Consider the following 14,282-nt stretch of genomic DNA (forward strand, 5'->3'; position numbering starts at 1 on the left):
AGTTTTCAAAAACATGACATGAGAACTTCTGTTGCATGCTCATTATAGTTGAAATTTAAATTTCATTACTCATTTATAATTTTTTAAAACTATTTTAGTCTAACACGGAGATCAAAATAGAATGTGACACTGAGTAAACCAAATATCTCTCTTTGGTGACCATAATTTTAAAACGGATTCTGTCCCATCCAGCTCACTGAGCTGTCTATTACAACTACTCTTTGTCATTGCCGGATTACTTAAACTCCACTGTACTGCTGTATTTTCAAACTTTCTGGAAGATTACTAAATCTGACAAATAAAACGCTTGCTTCCACGGGACAACTCGTCGTTTTGTCCGCATTCGTGATTAATCTTCAAATTCTCGGGCATTTCAGTGACCGAATATACACATATATATTGTTGACGTTCCGACCATTTAGGAAAAGCGGCTGCATTGCGGTTATTTTCAGATTAGGGAATTACCAATTAGTTACAACTGTGGCACTAATTGACCCATTTCAACTAAAGGGAACTGTGCCCCATGTATAAGTTTACATCAACAAAGTGTTATGTTTAGAACCAAATACGTAAATTTACACGTATTAATTATTTCTCACACCTGAGATGTTTGGGTTGTTGTTTCAAGTGAATCATTTTTAATATAACTTTTCCTCGTTTTATTGTGATAAATCTATTTGGGGCAGACGCAGGACACCACATCTAATGGGATTAAAACGTGTATCTAACCATTATGAAATGGACACAGAAAATTCGTTTTAATTATGTGCATGGACTATAATTGTGACTACGCCAACACTGGTAGTTGTCTTCATTTAATGGAGACATTGCAAAGAGTTCGATTCATATTTCGTTGATTTAAATCATTCTCATGGAAATCAGGTGCATAGATAAAAAGAGGAATTTATATTAAAAAAATACGCAGAATAATATACGCGAAGATACACAAATATATATTTATTGACATACATATAAACTAGCTGCCTACCTGCATATCTACCTATATTGTAATCTAGTTATCTACAGAGGAACCTAGCGACCTACCTACCTACCTAAATTACTAATCGATCTTTTGACATTGAGGAAGATAAATATATACGAAATACACCTACCTTTAGTAACCAGGCGATCTTGTTATTAACAAACCGATCAGCTGGTTAGCTAGCTAGCTACCTATTTACATACCTGCCTAACTACCGTTGCTATACTAATTGGATCATTACTCCTATTTAAAGCCAAGCCGTAGTAACTAAAGCAGTTCATAGTGATACGTAATTATCAACCCCTGTTGTCCATAAATATGTACGTAACCATCAACACTACTCGCTCCCCAATGAAGACTAAACTGCGTTTTCCTCGTGAAAGTACGACAGTAAATAATTCAGTAAAACTGCATGCTGAGACCTGTATTTTATTATCAAATGTTCTGGATATTGCACAAAATGAAGGCCACGGCTCGACCCAAAACTGTTTACTTTTGGATTTAACACCGAAATTTACAAAAGTGTAACGATCATAGTGCACAAACAAATATATTATTAAGAATTCTCTTGAGAATTTATGTCATACGAAAGGATAAGAAAAGGTTTCTATCTAATCAAACTAACACACCCCCACACACGTACACACAAACACACATACACACAAAGATACACATACACAACTTAAGTAGGTCCTAACATTTATTACAATATACAAAGTGACCTACATCGTACTTACACAGACACAGAGACACACAGATACACACACACACAGATATATATATATATATATAGAGAGAGAGAGAGAGAGAGAGAGAGAGAGAGACGAAGAAGAAGAAGAAGAAGAAGAAATAAATAAAAATTTAGTAGGTAATGCCAACTGTGAACATACCGGAGATCTAACGAAAGGAGCAAAGAAACAAAGGATAATGGTTTAACTATACGTGTACTGTATCTGTGGTGAAATAGTAGAACATTATAATGTAATCAAATGAAGCAAAGATATAAAATGTGTGCACTCATTGTTTTTATAAATTACAGGCTTTAAACAGTTGTTCCATTCAAAGTCGATGCATGTCTAACTGTATTGTAAAACACACATGAGTGACAAAGCAATTTAAATACAATTATAACACAATAAACTATAATACAGCGATTCATGGATTGTTAATACGAAATGTGTTTTGACAAGATGTTAATATTTATACTACATTCGTGGTTTAGATCCTCTTTCGACACTATATAGCTGTGAATGCAACATTTGTTGGCTGGAACCAAGCGGAGCCGAAGCTGTCATAAAAACAAAACAAAACAAAAGAACAAACAACAGACAAATCGTCCTTCTATCAACAACAATGTTATTCCACAGAACTGCGTGATCCGAATATAAGCAACATGTTTATGAACCACTCACAGACCTCCGTAGCCTAAGCAGGCCACTTAGTCATCAACAGACGGAAGAATAACCCATAGACAACAACTGGCAGAAGAATAACTCACAGACCTGCATAGCCAGAGTAGTAAACGACACACAGAAGAATATCTCAGTGACCTGCCTGGCCTAGGGAAATAAAAAGTCACAACATGCAGAACTCACAGACTTGTGTAGCTCTTGTTGCCAAAATATAAGAGAGCAGACAGAAGAAAGAACCCACAAACTTTCGTAGCGCACGTAGTAGACAAATGACAGAAGAATAACTTACATCCCTGCGCAGTCATGGAAATATACTATTGACGGAACAATATCCCAAAGATCTATTTAGCTTCAAATTAAATAACAGACAAATTAATAAAACACATATATGCATCTCCCTGGAAATAAACAACAGACAAAAGAACAACTCAGACTTGCGTAGTACAAGTAGTAAACAACAGACAGGATAACAACTCACACGATGGCGTAGCTCAAGAATTACGATTTTAATGTCCTAATCTAAGTAACATAAAAGTGCGAAACCCAAGTTTTGTAAAATTCAAAACTAATTCATTTCCGTCTAATATCAAGTGAAAATTTAAAAATAACTCACATTACTGTGCATTAAATCCCAAACATTCACAAATGTTCTATGACATGTCCCAATGCATAGAGTTCCAAATGAATTCCAGTGGTGAACCGAATAAATTCCGATACTGAATGCACTGATGTATCAATATCCTGAAATGTCGTGATGTGCTAACAGTCTTGATGTATCACAATGATATAATCCAAAATGTCCTGGAATGAATTCATCTTAATCTCAAAATAGTGATATAGTCCAAGAGGTATTAATGAGTACTTTGTAGTTCCAGTTCATATTTTAAATACATTAATCTTTTCAAACAAAAACTGATTCACTTCGGTTGTTATAGTAGGATTGAGAAATTATGAAGTAAACAATGTGTATGTCAAAAGCTACGACACAATAACGGAACCAGCATGATGGGCATCAAATTTGAAAACAAAGTTCCTCTAGAACATTCCTAATTTTTAAATAACGTTAGACCTTGAACTGAAAATTAGTAAACATGTTACCTCCAGTTAATAATTATCTTAAAATATAACCTAAAATCATTGAAGGTTTTGGTTATGTAATATTTTGTTTACCAAATTAAAACAAAAAGATGCAAATAGTTATGTAGGTCCTGATTTAAATTACTGACCAAGTTCAGTCATACAATATAGATGTACCTAACATATAATCATGGAGAAAAGTCAACACAGCATATAAATTAAATATGCATAACACCAAGTAGTACAGCACAGAAGAAAGAAAGACTTCGAGCCTGCTTTGTAAAAGGAATAAGACGGAAGAACAGCATCGAGGAGTGAGTAACCCAAGTAGTATAATACGGGCAGAAGAACAATTCAAAGACTTGCTTGGTTTAGGAAGTAAACAATATACAGGAAAATAACTCATAAAATTGAGTAGTCCAAGTAGTAAACAATACACAGAAACATAACTCACGGACTTGTGTAACCCAATAAGTAAACAAGAGATAGAGGAATACCTAACACAGTTGTGTAGCCCATGTCGTAAACAACACACAAAACGATGACTCGCAAACTTTAAGGAAATAAGCAACAGGTAGGAGCACAATTCACAAACCTGCATAGCCCAAATAGTAATCAGCAGGCAGGAAAATAATGCACAGACTTTGGTAGCCAAAGTAATGAACAACAGATAGAAAAATAACCAAGAAAACTGACCTAGAAAACAACGGACAAAATAACACGTCACAGACCTAGATCGCTCTGGAATTATCAAACAAAAGAACAAACTCACATACCTGCTAAGCCCAAGTAGTAAATAACAAATAGGAAAATAACCCACAGATCTGCGTAGCCAATGTAACCCAGGTAGGAAATAACAGAAGAACAACTCACAGACTTCAGTAGCACATGTAGCCCAATTGTACACAACAGGCAGAAAAACAACTCACATACCCGCATACCCAAAAAATAAACGACAGACAGATGAACAACTCACATACCCGCATACCCAAAGCAATAAATGACAGACAGAAAAACAACTCACATACCCGCATACCCAAAGCAATAAATGACAGACAGATTAACAACTCACAGACGTGCGCAGTCCATGTAGTAAACAACAGGGCGATGAACGACTCAAATACTTGAATAGCCAAGTAGTAAACAATAGGCAGAACAACTCACAGACTTGCGTATCCGTGGAGAGAACTTAAGTTTAAAATTCCCAGTAGACGCTTATATTCCAGTTCGCCAGATTCAATGTTTTCGCCACGATTTTGAGAAGTGTGTGCATAAATTATTAAATAAAAAGACACACTTGACCAAACTGGAATTGTTCTAAATATTGTACCTATTTAAATATGTACCAATTTATTATATAGACACACTTCCCCCAATTGGAATCATTCTGAATAATGTACAAATGTATTACCATAGAACAGTTAATTTTGAAAGTTGAAATATTCCACTAAGCTGAGACGTTTACCTTGTTAAAGGGAGGAAATATGTACTCTTATTATATTCCCGGATGTTGCATGTAAAATGAAGAAAAGCTGCATTGAGAACCCGAACCCACAACTTCCGAACAAATAATTGACTCGCGGATACCAACGTTAAAGACCACTAGGCTACTGACGTTTACGTAATAAATGGACGAAAATATAATCTTATGTTTTCTGGTGGTTCAAACATTGTATACATTTTACACTTGTTTGTACACTACTTGAGTATGACGTGCTTACTATATCTTTAAGACAACTAATTCATTTCTGAAGAAAATAATATATTTTAGCAAACTATTGAATCTCCAAAAATCAAATACTGCATCTGGAAACCATGTGTGGCTCTTTTTGTATTTAATCTCCTAAAATCAAATATTGCATCTGGAAACCATGTGTGGCTCTTTTTGTATTTAATCTCCTAAAATCAAATATTCATAGGAAACAATGTGCGTCTCTTTCTGTAACAACTGCTGTGTAATGTTCCACGTTGAAATGCATGTACCTCTTTTTGTTTTCTTATTAATCTTTATTAAAAAAATTTGCACCTTATATTTCTATTCTTTTTCAGACTTGCCATTTTAGCAAACAAGATATGACGGAAAGGTAATAGCAGGTCTCCAAAATGATAATTAATGAGGAGCGTTTACAAAACAATTTTTTTCCTACGTGTAGGTGGTTAATTGCCCTCTAATAAAGACGAACAAAACCAAAGCAACTTCGTATCTTAATTACACAGACTAGTCAAATTATCCGAGTTTTCCCCGCCCCAATAAAAGATTGTTGTTGTTGTTGTTGGGTTTAACGCCATTTTGCAGCACACGATAGGCTATACATGGCGGCCCGTAACGGAGAACGCTTTAGACCACTCGGCCACTCTGCCCCCAATAAAAGAAAAGCATTGTTTAATTCGTAGAAGAATTAGCAGGGGGAACATTATTTACAAGCAAAATTTAAGGTCTTCAGAGCAAAACTTACTTGTACTAATATATGTACTAATGTATGTATGTATGTATGTATGTATGTATGTATGTATGTATGTATGTATGCATGTATGTGTGTATGTGTGTGTGCGTGCGTGCGTGCGTGCATGTATTTATTTATTTATTTTTTAGTTATTTATTACTCACAGCCCCGGTTATGTTCTCTTCGTTTTTTTAATGTATTTCTTAACTTCGTTTTTCCATCTTTCTTCCTGAATTATTTCATTTTATTGAATTTAGGTCCCCTAACCACTTAATTGTGGCATAATTTACTCTTCCGTTGCTTTATTTTAAATATCTTTAATTTTAATTGGTAGCTTATCAATCTAAGACTAAGTTCTTTTCAATCAGTTCCACGAATTCTTATTCTTGCCGTGTTTGTGTGAATTCAGTGCATATTTATGTGATTTCTATGATCGTTAAATGTGAATCCGGACCAAAAAGTACTCTTATGATCGTTAAATGTGAATTAGGGACTATACAGTACTCTTATGATCGTTAAAAGTGAATCCGAACAAAAAGTACTCTCGTGATCGTTAAATGTGAATTAGGGACTATAAAGTACTCTTATAATCGTTAACAGTGAATCAGGGTCTAACAGGTACTCTTTTGATCGTTAAATGTGAATTAGGGACTATACAGTACTCTTATGATCGTTAACAGTGATTCAGGGTCAAACAGGTACTCTTTTGATCGTTAAATGTGAGTCGGGAGACTAAAAAGTACACTTTTGATCGTTATATATGAATCAGGGACATTCAAATTACTCTTATGGTTATTAAAGTAAATCATAGATGAAGAGAAGAAAAAGTATTGAAACTGTTTTTGAATTCATGCATTTACAAACGAAGTTCCATTTATCTTAAAATCGTTGATAATGTCAATACTGATTAATAATATAGAGGTTTATACTATCAATTCTAATTACAGTATTTATGGAGGCATCTGCTAGCGAATCTATTTACAGTATTCATGGAGCGGTTTTTATTATCACAACTGATTACGATATTTGTGGAAATGTTTATATTATTAAAATCTGATGACAATATTTAAGGAGAGGTTTATATTATCAATATTTATGACAATATTTACGCAGATGTTATATTGTCAATAATGATTACTATATTTACGCAGATGTTCTATTGTCAATACTGATGACAATGGTTATGGAGAGATTTTTATTATCAATACTGATTACAACATTTATGGAGTGGTTTATATTATCAATACTGATTACAATATTTTTGGAGGTTTATATTATCAATACTGATTACAATATTTATAGCGAGGTTTGTGTTATCAATGCTGATTACAATATTTATATCGAGGTTTGTGTTATCAATACTGATTACAATATTTACGGAGAGGTTATATTGTCAATACTGATTACAATATTTATGGAGAGGTTTATATTAACAATACTGATGAAAATATTTATGGAGAGGTTTACAGTATCAATAATGATTACAATATTTATGCCGAGGTTTATGTTATCAAGATTGATGACAATATGTATGGAGGGGATTATACAATTAATACTGATTACAGTATTAATGGAGAACTGTCAATACTAAGTACAGAATTTATGGAGAATTTATATTATCAATACTGATTACGTGATCTACGAGAGGTTTATACTACTAATAATGATGGCAACACTAGAAAAGATGTTTGAAAATGTATGATAATCTATGAATAAAATATCTAACAGCCTTTAATATCAACAAAGAAAACTTCATCACTAATTTCCCAAATATAGTACAGAAAAAGTCATAAATGATTTATACAAAGTACAGATAAATTTCAATTCAGAATGACTTTCTATATATTAAAATACATGCAAATCTATCACTTCGTTGCCTTTTTCCCTTTTATTTTAAACAATTTATATCTTAATTCCCACGCCTTTTGGTATACTAAATGTGTAATGGTTGGTTTTATTAGCCTTTTACTGTTGTATTTTATGAAGAAGAAAAAATATTTAAAAATTCTCATTCCTTGGTTTATGAGCGACGAAAAAAAAGCCAACATAGTTCTCGCATTATGCATGCTCTCTGCATTTTTAAAGTAAGAAAATGTAATACAAAAACACTTACAATACATATTGACCTGTAGATTGTCCTGGAAATCGCATATATATCATCTGTACATTCGGCTGACTTTTCTCTTCCAACCTGGCACGTGATCCCTGAGTACGAACAGGCCCAAGTGGACCCTTTGGGGTCGGGGCCGCATTTTCTGAGGTTGGGGCCGAATTCCCTGCAGTCGTATTCGCGTTTTCTGAGGACATGTCATCTGTGGTAATCCTTCAGACCCGGACTGTTTATCGTTATATGTTGAATATATATTGGGATATCATATCAGTCGGGTAGCGAGGCACCGCTCATGTTTCATTGTATGCTAGATGTATAAATGAAGTCTAAATTTACACTGCTCCCCACTCCGTGGGGTCTAAATTAATGAACAAGCAGTTGGCATTATATTATCTAAAGTACCATCCCTGAGGCACAATAGAAACAGGACAATTCACCACAAACAGGGCTGACCTTGATCAAATGCCAACTACCGTTACTATTCGACACGACTTATGTAAAATTGATTTAATTTGTTTAAACCAACATTCCTAAATCCTCGTGTTTGCCTGAAAAGACTTTTTTCCTAGTGTGCATTTTTGAAGGTGTTTTTAGCTTGTATTATAATTCTCCCGTTAATCACCCCCCGCACTATCGGTACGGATTAGCGCGAGAGGTGGCCCCGCGAAGAGAATTTACCTCCGCGAAGCTCTATCGTGTGAGCGGCAAATTATTCATCACAATATGCATCTACCACTTCCACGTTTAACAATTAAAGACACACGGATAAGGAAACAAGAGAGGTTGACCTTCTCTCTCTCTCTCTCTCATACAGTTGCACAACCAGAAAATATTAGCCGTTTACTGGCTTTCTGTCTGGGTGTACACACACACACACACACACATATCTATCTATCTATCTATCTATCTATCTATCTATCTATCTATCTATATATATATATATATATATATATATATATATATATAGCTTGATAGAGAAATATATATATACACATACATAATACATACGGGGCACCGAATGGTCTAAAGCGCTCACCGTTACGGATCATTGTCATCTCACCTCTGCCTCCGTGGGTTCGAGTCTCGGGTTCGACCAGTGCGGGTATGTGAGAAAGCGTGCCACTAGCTTCTCGTGGGTCGGTGGTTTTTTCCGGGGGTTTCCCGGGATCTTCCTCCACCATTGATACTGGCCGCCATGTATAGCCTATGCTGAAAAATGGCGTTAAACCCTACAACTACGTGCATACATAAAACATGGGAGACTAGTGACTAGAGGCGAGTAATCGTTTATTCATATTGAGTTTGTAACAATACATGTACTGATGAACGAATTTACATGGCTGATTGTCACTGTACGAAACATTTAGAGCAGGTGTTGATTTGTTAGGCGATTGTTACACAACACGAATTTGACCATATTCGAGGCGTGTGCGGTTTATTCTGCTTGCTTTCGTATCTATTCAACGTAATAAGGACCTCTTGACACGCACATTTCTCAAATAGTTTTTCTCGTAGGAGCATGTACTCAGAGACTGAACAAATACTTTATTACGTGAGTAGCGTCCCTTACAAAGACAGGTTTCTGGGATCAACAAATACAGGTCGTTTATGATAAAGCTGTAATCGTTACATCCTTTGTAAGGTATACATTTACGTTAATTTACATATGTAATATGATTATTACTTATATCCAAAGACTAGTTCAAATAAAACAGTTAAGTTATGGGTCAGTTTAGTGAAGTACCAGTGAAAAATCCAACAGTGCATCATCTTGCACGAAACGTTATTATTAAGTATATTACTACTCCAAGTTTAAGTTACAGCTTTCCTAAAAATGAGCCTACCAAAGTGCACATGTTCCTCTGGGACACAGGACTTAATTTCTTAATTTCTAGCTGAGGAAAACAAATAACGAGATTTTAAAAAATGGTTAAGAGATCGAGCATTAGAAAGGTGTTTGTATAAATGCAAAGTAGCATGCAACGTTTCTAATTTTATGGTAGTTATAACAACAACAACAAAAATGATTTTGAGTGGTTTGGATGTTATAAAAGCTGGACTGGATGTTGCTGGAATATCTATCGGTGGAATGGTTCCTGTGACTAGAGGGTTTGGTGTAACAAGGTTAGAATGTGTTGCGAAATCTATCCACGAGAGTGTTGGTATGCAACCATATCTCAAAGCTTGATAAAACAGTACCATTTGTCAGTAGTAACTTCTATGCAAGATAGAAGACGACATACAGCATAAAAAGTAAATTAAAATCAGCATGAGGATGTTTCTTTTAACTGTAGGAGCCACGGTGGCTCATTGACCAGCGTGTCGGACTCGCAATTGAAAGGGTGCGGGTTCGAATCCTACCATATGATCCTTTGGAAATGGCATTTTATTCAAACTGCATCGGTAGTAAATAACTTACTTGCTTTGTTGTGAAGTAACACACTAAACCAAATCATTATTTAAATTATCTGGCGTGTCGAGATTGTTATGCCGACACTGTGGTAGGTGTGGAGTGGGGTGCTTCCAATATTTAGTAAAATTATTATAGAAGTCCCACCCAGGCTCGATTTTGGTTGGTAGTATAATTAGTGAAATATAAAGCTCCGAGCCCCCAGTCAGGAATTCCGACGGTTAAATGACTGCATATACAAAAAGTGAAATTCAGCTAATAATAATTTAATGACAATTCAATAATCAAATGATTACAATTTCCCAAGTACTCTCCTTCCGCTCGACCATGTGATAGCCAATTATTGCATAATTTGGTTTGTAGTGTGCAATAGCTCTCCTTGTGTTCTACTCATATGTGTGTTATTCTCTCCTATCCCTCAAATTTCTCCTCTTCCTCCGACTTTCTCCAAATTACTTCTCTCCACCGACTCATCGATACTCCATTTTCTGATCCTCGACTCTTTTTCTTCCTTCCTGCTCGACTCTATACGGACAAGACTTGTCGACTCAGACGGATCTGCTAGTTTCACTCCCGTCTCCACTCTTAGAGACTCAGGACATAACTGAACCGGAAGTTCTATCCCCCCAAAAGCTTCCTGTGAAAACGCAAGGACAGTACAATCTTTACCTAAGCCCTCTCATCTCACACTACACCCAGCCTATCATCAGATAACGGGTACTAACATCGAAATAATCAAACGTCCTTGTAAGGTAAAACAACGTTGTAATAAAAGCATGGTATCACTTACGTCACGTACACACATCAATAAATTGGTCACATCTCTACATATTCCTAATTCAGTTACACTATACAATATCACAACACTCTGACGTACTTCTTTACATTGCAGTTCATACAAAGTAGGCAAACATTAAAATGTCCATGCTCTGTTATATACGTCCATATTAACTAACCTTACACACTTCAAATATTTTTCCAAATTCAAAATTCAAGCATGTGCAAATTCTACCATATCACATGAATAAATGCATTAGTTTAATACGAAATAACCTATTAGCGAATAACCTTGTTTTTAGGTTCCAAAAATCTACAAAATGTACAAGATTCTAACCTTGCGTAAGAGATTAACTCTAGCCTGCGGCATGTTGAGACATCAAACATGGCTTGTAATAATAATAGCTTAGTTTATACACGACTTACGAACCGGTGTGAGCAAACTTGAAAGTATCACTCAGTATAAGATGTATGTAGAGACAAGCAACGGAACCAGAAATAATCGAAATAATACAAACTATCAAGATACAGAGGATAAATATTTCCGTGGAACTATGAAAAAAGATGTTTTAATAAAACAAGATGTTCCAATACATAACTGAAAATAATGAAATATGAGTTGTTTAAAAAGGAAATATTGCAAGTAGTTCATGTAACAACAACTAAGGTAAAGATTTTGAATGTTAGAAGAATACAGTTCAAAATGTTCTCGTTACTCCGATTAACAATTACTTGGCGTGTTTGACCAGCTACAGCTTAACATTGCTATGCTTCCTATGCCAGAGATCTGTAAAAGACGTTTAATGAATCTTGTACATTTTGTAGAGTTTTGAAACCTAAAAACAAATTCTGTATTTTCCACCGTTATGTCAACCAGCGATTACTCGAACGACAACTGGCCATACCTGTAAGAATCTCTGCCTCTTTAAAAACTTATCATGAAAACATTGTTTCGTTAGGATGTTGTTTCATGCGATTTTAATGGTTGTTAAACGTAAGTGGTTTTAAATGACAGCTTTAATATCACTAATAAAAATGGAACAGTGATAGACTTACACGGTCCGAGTTTAATTTATGTTTAATCACGCAAAGTAAATAATCGAAATGATTACGATTTCGCTTAGAGGATCCAGTGTTTTACCTTTGAATATTGAGATGAAATCAGAGACGAAAGATGCAACACATGTTTAAGCAATTATCACTGACATGAACCTGAATAATAACCGTATCAAAAATGTACGTGTTTCTGTTATATTAACTGATGAAGCTATCAGTAAATTATTAGCTTTTTAATACGGAAGAAATTAATGAACTAACACATTCTCAAACCTGCAAAAACAGATTCAAGAAAAGAAGCAAAACGACGTACATAGACTGTTTAGACAGAGATCCAGAAACGTGTATAGAGCACAAAAAACCCCATAGCAAACCGTAAGAGAAAGAGTAGACGCTCATTCGTCAGAGCCTAATTTTTCAACGAAATTTACAGTTAATCAAGGAGAGAATAAACAGCGATATAGATACGTTGCAGATTGGCCTCAGAAGAAGACTATGATACTCTCAAATCGGAAACAGAATGACGTGAAAGAATAAATCTTACACAGCCATCGACAGATCGTAAAGCTAATGTGTTGTTATGACACGACACTCATCAACTTGAATAACAAGACACCAGATAATGCTGGTATCCTTTCAGCGCTGCATAGCATGAATGATTTAACAGACAGCCCGAACAATCTTAATGCTGCACGACGTATTTCAGTCTGAAACAATCAAGGATTTTACTTTGGTTCGACACATTTTGCTGAATTCAAGCTACACACAATATATGTAATAGAACAATTTGTTATTCAAATAAATATGTCAAGCTTAGACATAATTTGTTTAAACATTATTAATCTTGTAGAATTGAATATATATTTACTTTCGTTGAATTTGTGTAGGATTAATGGTAAACAATCAACGTCGAGATTAAATCTAATCGTCACGGTACATAAGTGTCATATACAAACTATACTCTAAGGTGCATAGATCTAGGATTCTTGCGACTCCATAAACTGTAAATAATGGCATTATGTTGTAAAACAAGCACCCACCCATCATACCAAAAAACAAAACAAAACATAAAAACAACATATAAATGCATAAAATGTTCTACTTTGGTTCGTTATTAATAAATAAATCTACTGAATGTATTATCAGAGTAAATACATGTACTGGTTATTTTCCTTGCGATTAAATATTCATTTTTGCACATGACGGGATGTGTTGTATCGTAGTCTTTCATAGAGCTTCTTTGGATTTATATACATAATTAATGGCCTTGAACTTTCGTCATCATCATAATTTTTATCTTATCATCATTACTCAAGCAGTATTGAGCATTTATGGTTTGGCATATCTATGTAGTACCTATCTTGTAGCACTATAAAAACATGTGTGGGTGTGGATTGTATTTGTTGACACAGACGTTTCGAAACTTTCAAAACATGTCACACAACATTAAAATATCCGTCGTAATATACTAGTTATGTATTTCTCAAACGCTTTGAAGGTTTAAATATTTTGTGACACCTTTTACGTTTTGGTAATCATAATTTACTGACTTAAATGAAGAATAAAAATATTTCTTTAGGTGATATATAAGCTTTTACAAATCTTTCATAGCTAGTCAATGTAATATTTACGTAACACCGTTTCTTTAAATTTTTTAATAGTTCATGCATTTGGGGTGGGGGAGCTTTGTTTTGATTATTTGGGTTAATTGGTCTATTGACTGTCACATGAATTTAAATTGATCTACAAACTATATTATCCTTCGGTCTATTATTTATTTCCATTTTTCCACAAAGACAGCTCCAGTGGCCAAGTGGTTAAAGTGTCCACCTCGTATGCGAGAAGTAGCGGGTTCTAACCCCGTTCGAGTAATACCAAAGACTTATAAAAATTGTACTAACAGCTGCCTCGCTAGGCGCTCCGATTTATGAGATTAGTGTTAGGACTGGTCGGCCCGGTGTCAGGACAAACTGACTGGGTGGGACATCATGCTACTTGTCTGTGACACGATGCC

General features: G+C 34.9%; 1 protein-coding gene and 1 long non-coding RNA gene across 4 annotated transcripts in view; both read right to left on the reverse strand.

The window, feature by feature from the left end:
- Positions 1-14,282, reverse strand: part of LOC149775498 (uncharacterized) — a 64,413-nt gene that overhangs the window by 18,548 nt on the left and 31,583 nt on the right. Inside the window, exon 1 of one of the 3 annotated variants that reach the window (XM_089944389.1) lies at positions 8,029-8,409. The exons of the other annotated variants lie outside the window; for them this stretch is intronic. Within the exon in view, the coding sequence (XP_089800515.1) occupies positions 8,029-8,222 (194 nt within the window). The 5' untranslated portion in view covers positions 8,223-8,409. Of the gene's footprint in view, positions 1-8,028; positions 8,410-14,282 lie in introns of those variants that run through there. 3 annotated transcript variants of the gene reach the window in all.
- Positions 10,696-11,588, reverse strand: LOC149775499 (uncharacterized). Its single transcript, XR_016416626.1, has 2 exons — positions 11,550-11,588; positions 10,696-11,072 (listed from the first exon to the last, which is right to left on the reverse strand). It is a non-coding gene; the product is annotated as an uncharacterized LOC149775499 (long non-coding RNA).

The sequence above is a fragment of the Sinohyriopsis cumingii genome, chromosome 19, assembly GCF_028554795.1.
Source record: "Sinohyriopsis cumingii isolate HCF-2022 chromosome 19, ASM2855479v2, whole genome shotgun sequence".
Classification (NCBI taxonomy): Eukaryota; Metazoa; Mollusca; class Bivalvia; order Unionida; family Unionidae; genus Sinohyriopsis; species Sinohyriopsis cumingii.